The sequence below is a fragment of the Cebus imitator genome, unplaced genomic scaffold (assembly GCF_001604975.1).
Source record: "Cebus imitator isolate Cc_AM_T3 unplaced genomic scaffold, Cebus_imitator-1.0 Scaffold273, whole genome shotgun sequence".
NCBI classification, from domain to species: domain Eukaryota; kingdom Metazoa; phylum Chordata; class Mammalia; order Primates; family Cebidae; genus Cebus; species Cebus imitator.
Genome location: NW_016107588.1, coordinates 707,274 through 727,543, shown reverse-complemented (window position 1 = coordinate 727,543; position 20,270 = coordinate 707,274). Strand labels below are relative to the sequence as shown.

The window sequence follows — 20,270 nt, the reverse complement described above, 5'->3', positions numbered from 1 at the left end:
TCCACCTTCCACTCTTCAGGAGCCACAGGCAGCTGAGTGTCTTCTGCACCACAGTCCTCCTCTCAGGGAAGACCTTGCAGTCAGAAAGAGGGGCCTGTGAGGGACCCCAGACAAGTCTGTTGTTGAAGCAGATGAAGGTGAACTCTTCCATGGGGGACACCCAGCAGGCTCCAGGCTCTGTTATTCTTTCTTCAAGGGGCCTAGAGAGCTTCAGCCCATCATGAGACTCAGTCCAGCAGCATTTCCCTACAAAGTGAAAGTTAGGACCCTGACTAGATACACCACGCTGAACTCAGCCAAAATGTCAAGATGCTGAGGTGCTGAGAGGCTGGGATGCTAAGGTGATGGGGTGCTAAGCTGCTGGGGTTTTGTGATACTGGATTACTGAGATGCTGGTATGCTGGGGTGCTAAAGTACTAGGGCACTGGGTTGTTGGGATGCTCGAATGCTGGGATGTTGGGATGCTGAAATGCTGGGGTATTGGGATGCTGAAATGCTGGGGTGTTGGAATGCTGGGATCTTGGGATGCTGGAGTGCTGAGATATGGGGGTGTTGGGGTGCTGGAACACTATGGTGCTGGGGTGCTGGAGTATTGAGATGCTGGGGTAATGGGTTGCTGAGGTGCTGAGATGCTGCTGTGTCGGGGTGCTGAGATGCTACAGTGCTGGGGTGTTGGGATGGTTGGGTGTTGGGATGTTTAAGTGCTGGAGTGTTGGGGTGCTGGAACACTTTGTTGCTGGGGTGTTGGGGTGCTGAGATGCTAAGGTACTGGGTTGCTGAGGTGCTGAGATGCTGCAGTGTGGGGTGCTGAGATGCTGCAATGTGGGGTGCTGGAACACTATGGTGCTGGGGTGCTGGAGTGTTGAGATGCTGTAGTGCTGGAATGCTCAAGTGCTGGGGTGCTGGGTGTTGGGATGCTGAGGTGCTGAGATGCTGGACTGCTGGGGTTCTGGGGCACTGGGCTGCTGGAGTGTTGGGGTGCTGGGATGCTGGAGTGCTGAGAAGCTGGGAAAATGGGGTGCTGGAATACTATGTTGCTGGGGTGCTGGGGTATTGAGATGCAAGGGTACTGGGATGGTGAGGTGCTGAGATGCTGCGGTGCTGGGCTGCTGGGCCACAGGCTGTTGAACCCATTTGTTTGCCCAGGGGAAAAATCAGAAGAGAGAGAGAGAATGAAGGAGTCTTCATTGAGTGGGAGGAAGTAATGGAAGGAGCAACATCTTGGAGAGAAGCCAGAGAGAATGGACCTCTGGTTGGGAGAGAGGGCCAGGCTGCAGGCCGGAAGGGAAGAAGGATTCCAGCAGAGTGTGGGCTCCTGGTGTCAAGGCGAAACAGGTTTCTGGGAGGATAGAGTCTGGTACTGCTGAAGGTGCAAGCCCGCTGAGGACTGGGGAGCGTTTGGTTTTATGACCAAGAGAAATTTGGAACTGTGACTAGAGTACTTAGGGGGAAAGAGGCAAGACTGGAGCCAGATTGCTCTGGGTTGAGGCCTGAGTGGGCGGGGAAGCAGGGCACTGCCACTCCTTTGAAGGGTGGCAGAGAGCTGAAGTTGGTGCTGGATAGGCTGTGGGATAAGGGGATTATGTGGAAAGCTGCCGGGGGGCACCTGGCAGAAGAGAGGCTGACAGTATGGTGGCAGGACACACACTGCCAGAAGGAACGAGGGTAGGGTCAGGACTGCCGGGGCAGCGAGGCCAACCTGGGGTCAGGTGGCAGGATGCATCTGGGAAGCTGGTCTGCACTGCAGCCCACACTGGCTCCGCCTTGAGGTTCCCTGTGTGGCTGGGGTAGGAAGTTGAATGCTTTTTATCTGTGGGACTCCGAAGGCTGGCAGAGCTGAGTGGGCACAACTGTGATCCATGAGGCACTCAGACAGGCTGAGGTGGCCCCTCTGGGAGTGCTTCGTTTTCCCAGCGGGTAGGTTCTAAGCAGCAGTTGCTGGGCATGTGGGTCCAACACAGAGCCAGAGGAGGGTGAGTGGGCCTCCTGGCACCCCACCCCTGCTGCCCCTGAGCTCAGTGACAAAGGGAGACAGCATAGCTGAGCCCAAGTGCCTTGGTGTGGCCCTGAGGGAAAGCTGCAGCCTGCCTGCGGCCTGACATGGATGGGACACTTGAGGCAGAGGAACAATAATGGGAGCTCCAGCGAGGCTGGCTCCTGCAGAGCTTCCTGAGGAGTGCTGCCTGAGATGGGCAGTGAGAACAGAGACAAAGTCGGTGACAAGGAATGAAGGCTCCTTCGTAGGAAGGACATTACCCAGACCTATGAGGATATCTCTCTCAGTAGGAAGCAGGAGAGGCTTGTGTGAGCACTGGCCAAGAGCTGGAGTGTTGGGGTGATGACTCTTTCTACAACCCCTCTGTCCCACCTCTGGCTCCTGGACTGGGGAGGTCTGCCTCCACCCCCATTGGACAATCATTGTCCCTTGTCACAGCTGTTGAGAGTGTTGGCAGGAGGATGTTCTTAGAGCATTTTTAGGCTCTGCGGGACATAACAGGCCTGCTCAGAATGCATCCCTTTCTCAGCTCCTGAAAGCCACTGATCAAATTGGAACATTTGGTACCTTAGGGGTGAGCATATCAACTCTCCCAGCCAGTTAGAGGGATAAATGTGACTGATGGTGCATTCCATTGTGACTACATCTGATCCCAACTACTGCTTCAGCTGCACTCCTATAGCACATGGAGGGAGGCGTGCATCCCAATAGCTACCTCCTCACTTTTGTGGTGGTGTGCTCCATCCGTGAAACCTGGGTACCTGCCTACCATGTCCCTGCCTATGAGGTGTCAGGGTCTGGTCAAAGAAGGGCATGTGTGGTCTTCAGCAAGGGAGACAGGGCAGTGGCACAGAGAGTCTAGACCCTCAGGGCACGTCTCCCTGCCCCTGCTCCCAGTGCAGTTGTCTTTGTGGGCTCCCATCCCCTCTGTTTCATCCTCTGTAAAATGAGGGGCTAAGCCCCAAATAACAGGCTTCTATGCCGTGATGCAAAACTACTGGATCTTTCTGACACACAAGGCATCGAGCAGCCTCTGAAAGAACTGAAGCCACTAGCAGGCTTCCTGACTTGGGTTTGCAGGTACTGAATAGTCTCTTGAAAAATAAAAACATAGAGGCATTTGTCTCCTGGCTGTTTATTACAGAATGAAGAAAAAACACACTGGCTCGAAACAGACGCCAGATTTCAAATGTAGAGCGAAATACGAGGTGGCAATTAAAATGTGATTACACAAAGTCTGGACACTGAGAAAAGTTTATAGGACAGTGGGTGTGGGTTTTCTATAACAGACACTTAAATATACATGACGATAATTGCAGATAGAAACCATCAAAGACAAACCCCAAATCAACTATTAATGTTTACAGATGTTCCCCCCCCCCAAACCACAGAGCCTTACATCAAAACAAATACTGAAAGGCTTTAAACCAGGAACAGCTCGCCTTCACCCCGCGAGGGTGAACACAAGCTGGGCTTTTTCTTTCGGTCTGAATGGTAAAGGGAGGAGGATACTCTAGCTCCTCAAGGTGAATTGCTAAGACAGTGCTTGGCTCACACGCTCTCTCTGCGCCTCTCCCAGATCTGGAGAACTCTCTCAGCCTCCTGGTAAAGTGTCTCTGTGGGGCACTTAACGATAAAACGGCTTCTGCTGTAAATGCTCATTAGGAAAGAGCTAGCGGAGACTGAAAGGTTTGCAAGAGAGATTAAGAATCACACAAGGCAATAGGGTTTTTAGTGAACATAGAAATAAATGGCCAAGTGGTTTTCTATTTGGCATTTGTCAACTTGCACAACAACTCTTGGTCACATCCACATTGCTCATTGCATCAAAACCATAAGCAACTCAGCCACCTAGCTTAACAAGGTATCACTGGAGCAAACAACACAGTCTGCATATTTGTAACAATGTATAATAAACACAAAACAATGCATAGTAAACACAACTCTACTGAAACAAAAGCCGCCGCTTTATTTACAAAGTCACAAACGAAGTATAAATACTTCTGTCATTAATGTTTAGGAAAACCATTTACAAAATTTTCAAATATGTACACATAGCTTGAAAAATCACCAGCTTTCCATTTCGTCACAGGTAGAGAAGGATAAGCATGGGCTGACAATACCACTCAAACCGTAACGGGGGACAACTGCAGGTATGGATCGACACCACTCCCTAGAGAGATGTCAACACGGGGGTGTCGATGGGCATCTTGCTCAGCTTTAAAGGGCCCCAGCATCTTGGGTGACTCGTCTAGCATTCTGGGCTGTGGCATCTGTGCAGCAGCATGCTGTTCCAAAATGTCATCAATCAGCCTCAAATTGCACACCCAGTCTTCATCTGTGCTCACACTGGAGCCTTTCAAGAGAGCGTCAATGAAATCTACCTCATTGCAGTCAGGTGGCGAAATCAGATCATTTAGTGGGGGTTGGGACTGGGGCAAAAAGTCAGCAAGTGGCAGCTCAAGGAGAGTACCCATTCTGTTGAACGGACCTGGGAACTGGCGGGCGGCAACGGCAGAAGCAGCAGCAGCGGTGGCAGCAACAGCCACATAGCTTGGTGGCTCGATGCCCTGTATGGGGCTCAGGGGACTAAAGCTGGCCATACCCTGCTGGAGGAACTTGGTGGTGTTTGTTACAGGCACTGGGCCCCGCACGGGGCTCTGCCTGAGGCTCTGGCTGCCCAGCAGGCTGAAGCTGGGGTTGTTGGCCAGAGCAGCACTCACCTTCTGGCCAGACCTGCTCTCAGAGGCCATCTGATTGGGAGGCACTACTGCCTGCTGCGCTGGGAACGCTGGGGCTACCAGGGGCACTGTCACAGGCGCCTTGGCAAAGATGGAGTTGCTATCAAAATGCTGCTGAACGCTATTATCCACTTGGCTCAGGGGTGGTTTCCCCGAAACTGCTGTGGTCACAGCTGCTGCCGCTGTGACCCATACACAATTGTTGAACACAGTGGGCATTCTTGGCACACTAGGCTGTCTGAGCTGGTGGGGACTCAAGGACTGGGTGCCCAGGGGGCTGGGACAGAACCCAGGCAGGGGCACTTCTGGTGGGGTGGCCTTGGGACTCTGCGTATGCTGGCAGACAGAGCCAAGACTGTCTAGCGGAGTCTGGCCCGAGTGTGAGGGCATGGGAAAATGGGGGCTGGAGGCAAAAATTCCTTGCTGCTTCCCCAGATTTGGTGAGATCACTCCCATGCCCTCGCAGCTCTGGTGCCTGGTAAGTGGGATAATTTCTGGACTCAGATTGTTCTGAAGGAGCCCAGTTCTGGGTGGCATCATGTGCTGGCTAGATGGGGGGCTTGCCTTGGTCCGGCTACACTTGGAGGTGACTTGTTCTTGGACGGCTACATACAAAAAGAGAAAAGTGGGGATCAGTTCCAAAGGCATCCTCGGCTTGGGCTGCGGCCACTGGAGGGGAGCTCCTGGCCCAGCACTGACTTCTTACCTCCCGCCCTTGCCTCTCTACCGAGCCCCTACTCCCCAATTCCTCACAACTCCCCTCATTGCTCTGCCCTCAGCCTGGACTGCAGTTCTTCTGGGAAGCTGCCCAACTCCCTAGGTCTGTGCTCACCAAGAACAGATGACACTGGACTGAAATGCCAGCTGATTTGCCTCTTCAAGAAAAGTGGAAGCTCCCGGAGGCCACGGCCCATGTCTGCTTTTACACTCAGTGCTCTGTATCCAGGGCCTAGCACTGCCCAGCCTTTGACAGATGGTACATATTTTGTAGAAGGAAGGAAGGGGCCAGGTGGGGTGGGCTGGTGGTGGGGGCTAGCTCAGCCTCTTATCTTCTCTACCTGATAGATGCGACATGGGACAGCAAGTGAGTGTGGTAAGAGTGGGTGCGGATGGTGCCTTGTTCCCCTCTGTTCTCCCCATAGCCTAGGTGGCCTCTGAGCCCAGGTCTGGGGTTGAGATTACATTTGTTCAACTGAGCCATAATGGGGTTCCTCTCTGAAGACTGAAATCTAGGAGTTGACATTCTGGACTCCCTGAGTTCTGAAGAGCCTGGGGTTGGAGAGACACCACGCAGAAGATGGAAGGTCGAGTCCCAGGTGCCTAAGGTGGGGAATGCATCTCCCCTCACTGTCATGAGAGTCTGCTTTAGCTGATATCTACTGTGGCCAATATCTACAGGCACGTTTTTGGAGTGGACAGTGAGGCATGTAGCAATCACATGGTTTACCTAAGGTCAGGTAGGGGAGACAGTGCAGTCAGGGCACAAGCCCAGTGTGTCTGACCCACAGAAGAGTCCATGCTCGTATCTACACCAATGATTCTCTTGCAACTTTTATTATCATGGCATGTGTATGTTTTTCAACTGGGTTACAATCTAGCCTTATAAGGTTAATCTCCTGGAGGCCACCAGCCTTCCTGAAACTTGTCCGTGCTGTCCCTGCAACTGGAGTATGCCCGATGTGGCACTCCAGCCTGGACAAGTGGGACACAGACACCACTGGTATCAGGCCCAAAGACATCTTCCATGAGACTGGAAGAGCAATGGTGTAGAGGTGTCATGGGCTACGATAAAGATGCTGACCACCTGTCTGGGGCAAGCAGCCTCTCCTGTCCCTCAGACAAATTCTGAGTGTTCCCAAGACTACCCTTGGTTTAGTCCCATCTCATCCCACAGGTGCGTAAGGGTTGCTGAATTCCTGACTCCCTGGGTAGCCTGCAAGCTCCATGAAGGAGGAACTATGTCAGGCCTTTTGCTAACTGCTGTATCCCAGGCCAATAAATGTTCATCACATTTATAGCTACCATAGTAGGGTGTGGACCCCTGCTATCTACCTGGGAGCCCCTGACACAAATTTTCCTAAGCAGAGCCTCCCCAACCCCCTTTCCATTCCCTATATGTGACAGGTGGCCCAGGAACCCATCAGAAATGGAAGTTGACAGCAGCAGCCTGGGAATGTGTGTGTGGAAAGAAGGGCAGGATCAGAACCTTGGGGGTGTGGCAGCCCCCAAGTGATTCTAATCCAGATCCTAGGGGGAGTGTCCCTGTCCCATTGAAATAGCTGCTTTAAGGGACCTGACTCAGGGAAATAAGTCTCTTGAATTAAACGGTGATTTTGGAGTCATTTAGACCAGACCTTCAATTGAGATCCTGCTCTTAGAGTTGGATGAACTATTTAATTGATTTTCAGATCTCCTCTCTCTCAATGCTTTCAGAAACACAGACAGTAAGTGCTTACTCTGAAATGAATTCTCACCCCACTTCCACATATGCGCCCTTTGCCCACCCCTTTGGGAACACTGGCCTTAACTGCTTACCTTGAAATTGACTCATCTGTTGTGAGATATATGCATTCTGCCGTTCAGGGGTCATTGCCATAAGACCTGATCTCTGTTTCTCTTGCTAAACAGAAGAGGAAAAAGACAAATTAGATTATAGTTACCAATAAATAATTAGCCTTAGGATCGCTGCATGGGGACCTAGGACTTGGCTTTGGTGTAGCAGAAAGCATGAGTGAACACACCAACACACACTCGCATGCATGCCCCACCCTCTTGAGCAAAATTTCACAGGTATAAATAAAGTAAGATTCTGCACCTGGGTTAAAAACACCAATTGCAACAGCATAGAATGGGGCAGGAGAGACAGAGCTTAATAGCAAGAGCACACAGAAAAAAAAATTAGGCATTTTAGAATATCCATCTGCTCAGGATGGGTCAGCGGTGAGATGCGGTCACCAAAAGAACAAATGTAACATTAGGCTGCATTAATAGAAGCAGAGTATGTAGAAGGAGGGAGGTGACAGTCCTATGCTAACTCTGCCTTGGTCAGACCATACCCACAGGAGTCTGGGCATGCCAGTCGCAGGGAGACCCAGACAGACTGGCTGCATTCGCAGGACGGTGAGCAATGAGAGTGGGGACTGGACTTCAAACTGCCCAGACAAAGAACAGCTGAGCAAGCCAACGATGCTATGTCTGGGACACAGCATACAATGGGCTATGTAGCTGTGGATGCCCAGCCTCTGCAGAGCTGTCACAGGGAAGAGAACGGAGGCTTTCTCCCGATGATCCTGGCATTAGTGGCCGGATTATCACATGGTCAGGACACAGTCTCCAACACTTACTGCCAGCCTCCCGCCCTTCTCCTGACTAGCTGCAGCATGGGCAATTGGGAGGAGCTTCCTGTCTCCATCTGAAAGCTGGCTGGGTGGGCAGGGGGAGGAGGAAGCCAAGCTTCAAGGCTGCCGTTTCAGCACTTAGTCCGGGATCGGCTTGAGGAGCAAAGGGGAAGAACATAGCCAGGAAGGAATCAGACCCCCAGGCCCAGAGAAGGCCTGACTCTCTCTGAGACCCTCAGCCAATTGGTGTCGGACCCAGGTCTGACTCCCAGTCCAGTGCTTGAAGCCTTACCCTGCATAGTGAGGGGAGCCCAGCCATCTCTACTCAACTGCTGCCATCTCTGTCCCCTTCTCAACCACCAAGGCAGCTCTGTCTGGGAGCACACGCTCCAAGTCCACTTTCTGGTCTGCGTCCCCCCAGATGCCAGAGGACTTGATTCTACAACATGGGCTGCCCATGCAGTGCCTGCTTTTCCAGCAAAGGGCTTCTGGGTACCCTTCTCTGAGCTCAGTGGGGTGGCAGGAGTGGGGCAGGGTAGAGACCCAGTGCTTGGGACTGTGCCCGGCTCTCAGTCCTGGCAGCAGTTCCTGGCCTTGGTTCCTGCCAAGGCAAAGAGGACAAACACATGGCACCGGGAAGATTGCACCAGAAGCGATTCCACCAGACTGGGGTTTGCTTTTCCATCCCGCCCTTAGCCTGCTTCCTGTCCTGGTCCCTGCCTCCCCCTCCACTGGAGCTGCTGTGTTGGCGGTGAGGGGTGTTTCTCTGCTGTCTTATGGAGCTGCCTTCTCCCTGCTGAAGCACTGGCAAGGTGGCAGGGGGTGGGTGTGGGGTGGGATCTGCTTTTTCCAGCTGTCATTATACTGAGTGTGTCTCACTCATTATTTCATGTAATCTAGCAACACCCCATGTGGACACTGAGGAGCACGGGGGTCACATGACCACTGGCCAAGGCCACACCGTCGGATCTGCCTTGTGACGGCCAGGGTTGGCGACCGTTTTTGAAGGCAGTCCTTTCGCTTTGGCTCTTCTCCTTGCACCAGCCCCAGGACATCAGGGCAGAAGATCTACAGTCCCCAGCTTACGGCTGTGACAGCAGAGGCTTAGAGAGCTTAAATGACTTGCCCGAGGTAACACGGCTAAGACGTGCAGTGTCTCCTAACTGCAGGCCAGGTGCTTCTGCTGCTTCTGGGGACAGATTCCTGCCTGGCTGGCTAGTTCTAAACGGTCCCTAACTCCATCCCCACTGGTTGTTGCATTAGTTCCATCAAATAACACAATTGTACAGAGGTAGGGGTTAGGGGGCAGGGGCAGATGGAGGCTGGAGAGTGTGATCAAGGAAACAGCAGGGGAAGTGCGGTAAAGTCCAAACGGACGGACCGGACCGAAAGAGAAAGCCAAGCCTGGGGGTGTGCCAGACCCCCGCGGCAGGGCAGGCTTCAGCGGGTGCTGGGGCGTCTTCATTCCAGGAAGCACACATTCCAGAGAACCCCAGAGTCTAATGGAGAAGCTGGCCAGCGTGTCACTACAGAAACTGCCAAGGCTGCACAAGGCTGCTGACTCCCAGCCCAGGTACCGGTTGCCTGCTCTGCAGGACCTTCAAGTCTGAGGTGCCACTAGCAAGCGAGGGCCCTCCACGGGCTCTTCACCTTACGGTGGTATCCTGGGGCACCACCAGTCATTCTGCTCCTACCCTGGTTCTGTTGTCCCAGGCAGAAGGAACCAGAGCGGTTCTCTCCAGGACTCCCGAGGAGGCTGCTTCCTTTGTTTTGCAGATGGAGGCTCCCATCCTTTGTTCTGAATCAATGTGCTCCAAAGATAAGCCCCAAGAAAACAGTTGTTGCCTTTTGACACTGACAATTAGAATCGTTGGAAAATGGAGCAAACAGGAAATGACAAATGGTTTCAGTGATCAGGAGGAAACCGGCCTGAAAGTTGCTGCTTAGTGACTGGGCCACTCGCTTTCTGCTCTCTTAGGAAGGACGGCCCAGGCTGTGTGGCCTTTTACAAACAAAGTTATGAAGGGGGCCATCACATTTTCTAGGGCTGCAATTGTTGTAGCACTAGGTCCTATTGTGCTACGTGACACTGACAAGCAGCACTGAGTTCTGTGCCAGCACAGGTGTGCTTTTCTCATGGTAACCCCCAGACAACTAAGACCTGGCTCTTCCTCTGACACACCCCCTCCCAGACCCACCCCCAGACAAGGGACCACATTCAAAGACAGTCTAAGCCAAGATGGCAACCTCAGAAGTCCTGGGGCTGCCTTTCTGGAAGCTTCAGGCTGATGCCAGGAAGCTGTAAAGCCCCCACCTGTCTCTGGGAGTTGTGTGCTGGGCAGGAGACAGGGGAAAAAGCCCAAAGCCCACTGCTGCCCACTGGCACAACTGGGCCCGTGCCTGGTGCTGCACCAGCTTCTCTCACCAGCCACCACATGCTAATGTCCCCTGCTTACCCGGGCGCAATCACCTGGGTGCTACTTTCTCACTGCTACACGGGAAGAATGATCTCGTTACCAACTTGACCACTTAAGTGGGCAAAAGGGGAAAGGCAGAGGGCAAGTGCTCACAAAACGTTCCTGGATTTCAGCTGAATTCGGGCTGAAGTTCCTTGCCCCAGGATCCTGGGCATCCTGGACAAGAATTCAAATGACATAGCTTCTAGGGGATGGTAGTGGATGGATCCAAAGCCTTGCTTTATAAAGGATGTGGAGGAAGGAAGGAAGGGAGGGAGGGAGGGGGAGAGGGAGAGAGAAGAAAGAAGAAAGAAGAGGAAGAGGAGGAGAAGGAAAGGGAGGGGAGGGGAGAGGAGGAGAGAGAAGGAGAGGGAGGATAGAAGAGGGGCGGGAGGGGAGAGATTATCTACCCTCCATGCTGGGAAACTCCTGTCTCCTTTCCCGTGAGTGCCCCCACATAGAGCCAGCCTGCCATACAGCAGAAGGTGCTCAGCTATCTGTCCCAAAGGTTGAGCACTAGTGTAGGTTTGTTAATTACTCCACAAAGAAAAGCACCTTCTTTCGTACTTTTTGGAAGCCAGAATTAGAAACAACTCATTCACCCTTCTGACTTCCTTTGGAATGACAGGAAGACAGTATACTGCATGGGACCACCATACATTCAAGGCCTGAGCTCTGGGGACCCCCAGCCCCATATGGGTGGAACCCTCTGAGACCGTGGGCACTGACTGCCCATGGCCCATTGATAGTGACAATGTAGACACTGCTACCTGAAGCCTAGTTGGAGGTTGAATGGATGCTCTTAGGAAAAACATTCCCTTCAGTCATCCTTCAGAATCTACAAGGGCTTCCTAAAATCAATGACAGGCAAGTTTTGATTGTTTCCTAAGTTCCTTCTAACTCTCAGAGCCTGTGACTCAGTTTCTCAGAATGCCTGCAGAGAGGCAGGACCATCGGGAGTAATAAGCGCGAATTGGGACGCTTCTCCCAGTGGACTGTTAATGCCAAGATCTGGGCTGGAACCCACTGAACACCCGCCCTTTTGCATTGCCTTGGCTCAATGCCTTTCCCTGCCCAGAATGCAACCAGAGGGATACAGGCCACAGTAACTCTGGGGCCCCTGAACCTACCTTCCCAAGACTCTGACGGGAAGGTATTGCTTACATGACAGTCCAGCAAATTCCTCTGTCACTCAGCTGACAAACATTGATCATGGGTCAGGCTCTATGCCAGGCATGGGGATAACACCATGTGTCTCTACTCTTTCGGACACAAGTAAACCAATCAAAGCAGATCATGTTCTAATGACCACCCAGTAGGGTGAAGGGATGGAAGGTGGGCAGGTGCTGGCAGAAACCTCAGGTCAAGACATGGGACCCCAACAGGGAACTGGAAACTGCCACACCATTTTCTATGTTAGGGGTCTTTCCTTGTCCTTCTGGAGACCTCTCCCATGGTAATAGTGCTGCCCTTAGGTTTGAACTGGTCTGAAGCTGTCACTGGGGGTTGGGGGCTTCACAAAATAAATGCCATTGAAAGCAAATGGTAGAGATCTGCATAAGAAATGCTTTTTACCCTCTGTTTTCTGTCTTTCCACATGACCTGTGACTGCTGCAAACTCTATTCTGACTTCTCCTCAGTCTTGGCGGGTCTGGGAAGAACTCGGTTTAGATGCAGGGAATGATCCTGGGCAAAGGAAACAAATGTCCTTCCAGCTTGTCCTTCTTCTTCCCCTGTGGTGCTTGCATCCTGTGTCCTGCACTGACTCACAGGCTGGGCTGACAAGGTGGCTGTGCTGAGGGAGCATTTAGTGAATGCCAGGCCTGACCCTCAGAGTTTCTCAGGTGGGGCCAATTTCCACGTTTCTTGGAGAAGATATTGGACCACAAGTCTGCTCTGCCCCTTCACTGCTGGTTGAAAGACGCTGGCTTGAGAAGATAGAGAATAGGTGAAGGATGAGAATTCTCAAGGCAAGCTAGCTGAGGTCCTCTCATTTGTGGCTTCTAAGGACAGGGAAAGGCAGAGTAGACCAGGGTGGAAACAGCGACATCCTGAGGGGATGATGTCTGTTGTGCTAAATTCTGTTTCCCTGGCAGCTTTGTGCTGGATACGATTTTTTTGGTTTCAGCTGAAGAGTGAACAGCTGAGGAGCTCTGTGACTCTGAGAGAGAGAGAAATCAATAGTCCTTGAACGGAAAGCACGGCTTGTTCTTCCAGGCCAGGGCAGGCAGGATAAAGAGAACAAGGCTGTAAATACCAAAGCTGAATTTCCATTCAAGGCCAGAATCCTGGGAGGCCCTTTCAGCTTAATGACCATCTTCTGATCACTATCACTTAGCAAATGTTCATGTCTCCAGTTTTCTTTGCAGATAGGGCACACATTCTGTGCACACTGATATTTTATGCACCAGATGGAATTCTCTGGAAAGGCCCCTCTGGCTGGTGTCCATTCACTTGCTCTCATGACCACTAATTCGACTCTGGGGGCAAGTCAAGCCATTCTTTCTAGACTCTAGAATCTAGAGGATGATCCCAACTCACAGCCCTCTTGGACAAGCTTGGTTTGGATTCCTTCTGCCTGTACTCCCCAGACTGCCAGTCCTCCAGTAGGGTCATCCAACTTCCTGCTTCTAGAGTGTGGGAGTCCTGGGCGGGGTGTGGAATCCACAGCAGTCGGCTGGCAGGAGAGGCAGTTCCCAAGCACCCACTAGGTGCCAAGGAGGCAGGTATCAGGTGCAGGGCTTCGGAGGTGCAGAAGTACAGCCCCCGTCCCCTTCAGGTTCCCAGTCTGGCCGCAGGGACAGACAGGCAGGTATGGAAACAGGGTACTGGAAGGCGTATAGCAGAGGGAGAGAGCAAGTGCACCCTGGACAATCCCCCACTCATTTCCCTGGAGATGGGGCTGAGGCACCTGGAGCGCTCTGCTTGCTCAGGTTGTCCCTTTGCCAAAGAATGCCAGGGAGAAAGTTGAGAACAAGCAGGCCCAGGAAGCACTAGAAATCCCTCATGGGTGGACAGAGCTTTACCTTTGGAGCTGTCACCTCCTGTGTTCCTCCCAACAACCCTGTGAGGCAGGCGGCAGGCTGAGCAGGGGACTGTGCCGCGTTGACAGATGAGGAAAGCGAGGCTCAGGGGGAAGTGACTTACCTGCAGCGTCGCAGCTAGGCAGTAGTGGAGTGGGCACCTGCCTCCAGGCCTTCGGATCCCAGCCGCCCCAGGGCGCTGCCTCTGAGGTGCTGTACGAGGAGGTGACTCGGGCCAGCTCATGAGCAAACGAGCTGCCGGGCAGGAAGGACTCGCTCCCCAGGGCCTGGCAGGATGGGGGCTGTCGCCCGAGGCTGACCTTGGGGGGCCTGGCTTCCCCAAGCTTGCAGGCTTTGTCTACATGAGTCTACAACAACCGATTGAACAACCCATCAGCTGCTTGGCCACAAAACGGTTCCAACTGATCTTGTCAACTGCCCTGACTGCCTAGCTGAGTGGTTTGGGTGTTGTGCTTATACCTACCAACTGGTTTGGTGAAACAAAATCAAATAGCTTTGTAATCTTAGCTTGTCTTGGGTCACAGACTCCTTTGAGAACCAGTTACAAGCTATGGTTTCTCTCCACAGAAAAAGCACTTGTGGTGTCTCCCCCTTTCCAGCCCATCAACATTTTACATCTAATTTTTGGGTTTTTTCTGGACCACTTAATACCCATCCATGGATCTCATGTGACGACTCTCCTGACTTGCACAATCACTGTCTTGTTGAAAATGGGAATAAAGCTAAGTCAGATAGCTGATTCATCAGCAATGACTTTGACTAAGCCTGATCCCACCCACCCCACCCCACTGACCACCCCCCCCTCAACGGAGCACACAACTCTAAACTGGTTTGTAGGTATGTGTGTATAAACACGCTGAGGAATCTGCAAAACCAAATGGTGAGTGCAAAACCAAACAGTCACGAGTAAATCTCATAACAACATATGCTGAGCTGCAGCCCCACTAGGACCCCAGGATTTTAGGACTTGTGTATGTGTGGAGCCTCCCCTTTCTATCATGCTTTAGAAGACAGGGATTTCACAAGAATTGAACATATTGAACACATAACCCATTTTTTTCAGCCAAAAGCAATTAAAATAACCTCACACTTGATATCCATGTCAGCAAAAGCTGCAAAACGCAAATGGGCAGCTGCTAACAGCTCTGGCACCCTGACGAGCACACCAAGTGCTTAGCAACAGTGGTGTCCAAAGGACCAGGTGGAAGCCTGCCTTGATGAGAAGCAGCACCTCTCCTCTCCTGCTTTAATACCTGAGCTGTGAGCGATCATCTATGTCCACTAGCAAACATCCCAGTGGAGAAAACACTCCTACCCGAAATCTAAGCTACATAGTTGGAATCACTTCAATTTATTGCAATAAACACCTACTAAACACCTACTGTGGGCAAGTCTTTGCAATGGATAATAGTTCAGTAGATATTTTGATGTATTATTTGAAATAACAATAAAAATTGCCACCGATGAATTTATTGAGCATTTGCTGTGCTTTAGGCACTAACCCAGGTTCTTTACATATTTGGTCTCATTCACTGTTTAAACAGCCATCTAAGAGAAAGGGATTATGATTTTACAAATGAGGCCACTAAGGCCCAGAGAGGTTAACTAAGTTGCCCAAAATCATACAGCCCATTAGCAGCAGAGCAGGATGCAAATCCAGTCTTGCCTTGTTCCCAAGTCCACATGTCATTTGCATTGGTATGGATGTGTGCATGTGTTTAGTCATCAGCAAGTTACATGACAAGCAAGTTTTGAAACGTAGAAACTTAAAATGGGCCATTAAGAAAAGTACAGGCAAGGTTTTCCAAGGGGAGGTGTGGATCTCCGGACAAATTTTTAAGAACAAATTATAAATACTTAAAAATGGGAATAAGAAAACAACCTAACTACCTGAACAGTTTTAGGGATGACTCATGCCTACCCTCTAAAACCCAAACAAAAACAACAAAGTCAAGAAAACCCACGAAATCTTAGCAAGCAAATTCTATGTACTTGTGAAAAGGATTTCTTTACCATTCTAATGGGATTTATACCAACCAGAGAGGGCTCAGTGCCCCTCTTGTGGGCTGGTTCATGACTACAGAGCTGAGCTCACCAGCCATCCACAGCTTCATGTTGTCAAGCTCCAGTGTGTCCTTGGAGGAAGGCTATCTGGGACATGAGCAGAGACGTTGCATTTTACAGTGGACAATTCTTTCTGCCTGCCTATCTAGCTCCCTGATAACTGTAAACACATTTCATAACCACATTGGAGTTTTCAAGACCTCAATATGCAAATATTACTCAGGTTCTGATTACTTGTCTGCTCCATGACAACACACTCTAAAAGCAATGAATGGAGATTATTTGTAGAGAACTGAAGCGTTTTAAGCTTTTGCTCAGGAATCCCTGGTAGCTTCATGTGACTTGCAGAATATTAGTGATGGGTCAAGAAGCAGGACCCCCCATCAGCATTAACATACGCTTCCAGTGCCTCAGTAGTCCATCAGGCAGAAAAAACTGCAGATGGCACATGGAAATGACCAGCGGCGGAAGATACCCCAACAGCGTGGGCAGTTCTATTTCAGCAGCAATCAAGAGGGGGCTTGGAGCCACTCAATCAAGTGGAGCAGGATGGGAGCAAGCACTGTGCAGACCAATGCAATCCCCAGTTAAAACAAAATAAATAAAAGAGATGAAATTCAGTCTCTTGACTGACTGAATGGGAGCTTTATAGCTGATGCTTGTGTCTTTTCTCCATTTTATTTAATTAGGAAAAGAAACTGCTTATCACACACTCTAAGTGTGAGTTATGACCTCCAAAGAGAAGGTTGTTAGGAACATTTCAACTTCTAGAAGTTTCTAAACATAAGGCAAATCCATCTCTATCTTTGGGATCACTGCACATCTCAGAAATGCAAATAAATCAGTAATTGTTGGGCATAATTACTAGCTCGTGGACTGACAAATTGTACATGATTTCAAATCTCATAAAAGTAAGCCATGGGACAGATAGAATCTGATAGTGCTGCCCCATTTCCTGGAGGTCACACCTACTCATCTTCCTGGACCTGGGGCTTCTCATGATTGTCAGAGAGCTTGCTGGAACCAGGTCAGCCCAGTTTCCCTTCCCCTGAAAAACCCTCCAATGACTCTCACCAGACCAGAGATGCAAGTGGAAGCACATCCACCCTCTCAGAAGCCAGGTTTTGCATTTCCTAATGTCACGTACCTCCAGTCATGCCAATCTCCCTGGAGCTCTCCAGACAGGCTGCCATGTGTGTTTGGTCCTCTGTGCTTGTGCTCCTCGGTTTGCCAAGCCTGGTCTGCCCTTTCTCCATGATTGTACTCTGAGAATTCTGTGTGTCTTTCAAGATGTAGCTCCTCCACCCTGGAAATTCTGCCTCTCGTTTCAGGTCCAGCTCCTGTGACTGAATACCCTTGGCTGACTGAACATTCTTGCTGGCCCAAGTCTTAATCCTCTCTAAATCTCTCTGGTGCCCAGACAGTATCCAGCCTGGGCAAAGGGCTCAGCAAATACTTGCAAAATTCAATAAACTTTACTATGTTGTTAGCTTGGCATGATGTTCCAGGCATTTGTGAGATTATAATCTAGCGAGCATTGGGCTAGTCTTTTTTTTTGAGATGAACGTCAATGATAAACTGAGCCTTTACTCTCATTTTAGCACATCTACTCATCTCTTTTCAATGCTGGTGGGTTTATAAAACCCATCAGTAGAACAGAGAGTGATCATAATCATATGGTGAAAATAACATCAGCTAACACATTTACTGAGCATGCTTTAGTGTGCTGGCACTGAACTGTGGGCACACATGAATTTGAGATGTTGTTCCTAGCTAATAAGATGAGGAAGTGGAGATGGGCTTATGCAGGTCACACAATGGCAACGTGGGGTACAGAAAGAAACCAAGCTAGAAACCAAGCAACCCCTGGGTTTGGAAATGCATGGGCTCCTTCTCTGCACATAGCAAGGAGCAGTCAAGTGCTTCTCCTTCTTTCATTCTGAAATAACTCTGCATTGTTGGCTATTCTGTGACACTGCTATTCTGTAGCTCAAATGGCTCTGGTGCAAGGAGCTCAGATTATGACTAATCCCCACAAATATTAAGCTGCTTTGCAAGAAGTGGATGACTGCTTTGGCTTTATAAATTATTGACTAGATTGGATATTGGTCCAATCTTCACTCTGGTGGTTCAGAAGAAGGCATATGCACATTTGCAAGGTTACGGTAGTGCACTGTAATTCCATTGGCTTCTGAGAGCTTGTAGGGCTCTTGACTTAATCATTCTGGAATTTAGGTAATGGATCCCCAAAACTGTTTTTTCTTTTTCTGGTCTTTACTAACCAAGTGACAGAAGTGAGCAGAGAGAACCCAAGAAAGCTAACTAGAGACTTGAGTGTGCCAATGACTCTCAGAGTCCAAGGTCCTCTGTGACTGCACTGACTTCAGAAGCCAACTTAGTTGTTCAAGTCACTCGTGAGGTTACTATACCCAAAATCCAGGTTCTTCCACAGCTCTGCCTTCACCTCTTTGGGCTATCTGGCTTCTGGCCAACATGGTGAAACCCCGTCTCTACTAAAAATGCAACAAGTTAGCTGGGTGTGGTGGTATGTGCCTGTAGTCCCAGCTATTTGGGAGTGTGAGGCACTAGAATCGCTTGAACCCAGGAGGCGGAGGTTGCAATGAGCCAAGATTATGCCACTACACTTAGGTAGTGCCAATCCTACCCATTTGGTGGATCTGTTCTGTAAATCTGCATTTCGTAAAAGTTTTCTTGGAGCAGGGTACCCCCTAAGCTTGGAAGAGTTTAGGGTTTTCTGCAGTTTTCCCTCCACAAATGTATATAATTTAACTTTAACATTTCAAAATATAAGTGTTTAGGGGTGATTAAAATTGACTGGGTCCAAAATCAAGTTCACCTCATCACTTAAATTCTCAGATTTGAAATTTAATCACAAAATAAAGTTCAACTGATAAATTGCTACTTTGACAAGGGGAAAAATAACCCAATAACAGAAAAAGGTAGAACCCATAATATATAAAGAAATGAAGGAATTACTATCCCCTGGGCAGTTACCTCACTGTGGCATATTCCTGTGGATATCCCATAGTTCTTGGCATAGAGTGAATCAGCAGTACTCTTCCCACTTCTGACATTGAGGCTGTGGGACATTTTCACAGTGACCAAGGCTGGCCCGTTGTCAGCAATGCTGGGTTGTGAGGTTGGTGGGCCACTGGGCATCGTGCTACTTGGGGGAGCATCAGGGGCTGGGTAAAAGGGGAAAGGCATCAAGGCCCTCCAGAGTCTAGCATTTCAGTAGCCAACAGAGGCCTGTGGCAATTGTTGTCCTGACAATTTCTGGAAGGTTTGTATTTTCTCATCATGATGATAATGACAGTGATGATGACATTGTGCCAGGCACTGAGTGAAACACTGTAAATGTTGACTAAGTGAAACATTCAATACCCATGGCAAGCCTGAAAGATGGGTACTATTATGATCACCACTTGATAGGTGGGGAAAATAAGGTTCAGAAAAGCAAAGTAACTTGCTCAAAGTCACACCATATGTAACTGGCAGAGCTGGATGCTGAATCTGGGGTGGACTTATGTGAAAATCCAGGCTCTTAACCACAAATACTACAAGTGATTCAATATGAAGCAATATTCAAAGCATAACCCTCACCCCAACCCCCACCTCCCCTCCCAGCCTCAAATTCCCTCAGTACCTCCTTGATGGGTACAGTCAGCACTGCTGATAGGCTCTGGGCTTCCAAGGGAGCCATCCAACTAACCGTCATGTAAGGGCAACCGAGGAAGGGAGCGGCAGGATTTCCTTTGGAGACTTCCGGATTGACACAGCAGATTTAATGCATGCATCTAAATTCTCTCCCTCCCAGAGCCTCATTAAAACTATAGTAAGAGTTGATGTTTTGTTTCATTTTTAAAGACAAAGTCCCACCAGAATAGGGAGAACAGGAGAGGATATAACAGCATTATAATTTATGAAGGTAAAATGTACGTAGACCAGGATTAACCGACTACCCAGCACCAAGGAAGCGGAATCACAGGACAACAGAGGAGAAAACTGGAAAGGAACGTGGTCTATATGGCAGAATCTTCCCCCAGCTCAGAAACAGGAGCTCTAGGTTATCTCTAACCTGGGAGGTAAAGTGGAATTGGGGGACATGACCAGTGTAATGGGGTTGGGCTGAAAACTGGTTAAGGAGCAGGTAGATCTCTGAATTCCCTCTCTGACTCTGTGTCCCCAGGCATCTGCCTGTCCCTGGAAGAGGTATGGCTTGACCCTTGTCTGGTGAATTTCCTGCTCTGCTTTCCTGGTACTGCTGGCCAGATCAGCAGAGGCCACTCACTTCACCCCACGGGGATGTTCTGTGTTGTCCTACATCTGGGAACTGAAGGTACTGGAGGCAGGCTGCAGTGAGCTTGAAAGTAAAACACAGAGGGCAGTCCAATCTCTTTAGCCATATTTCTTCTGCATATCCACTACCATGTGCATAACTCTGCCCGTGTCCTGATGGTGGTAGGCTCTACACACACATTCCCAGGAAGCTGAAGGCAGATAATGACAGGGGCAGGTCAGCTTCTCTTCTTCTGAAAGCCTTCATACTAATGGCCTGGGACTCTTTCCTTAAATGCCTAGATTGTGCTTGCCACTAAGGTGTTTTTTTT

The 20,270-nt window shown here is 50.0% G+C and overlaps 1 protein-coding gene across 4 annotated transcripts in view; it reads right to left on the bottom strand.

Annotated features, from left to right (window-relative positions):
* Nucleotides 1-3,113: 3,113 nt before the first annotated feature.
* The window catches only part of MAMLD1 (mastermind like domain containing 1), a 581,158-nt gene continuing 564,001 nt past the window's right edge, over nt 3,114-20,270 (bottom strand). For 3 of the 4 annotated variants that reach the window (XM_037728616.1, XM_037728617.1, XM_037728618.1), the window contains 2 exons: nt 7,273-7,357; nt 3,114-5,342 (listed from right to left, as the gene is read on the bottom strand). In XM_037728616.1, the coding sequence (XP_037584544.1) occupies nt 4,123-5,342; nt 7,273-7,357 (1,305 nt within the window). In that variant the 3' untranslated portion in view covers nt 3,114-4,122. Of the gene's footprint in view, nt 5,343-7,272; nt 7,358-13,678; nt 13,923-20,270 lie in introns of all 4 variants that reach the window. The other variant, XM_017500880.2, reaches the window with a different exon arrangement.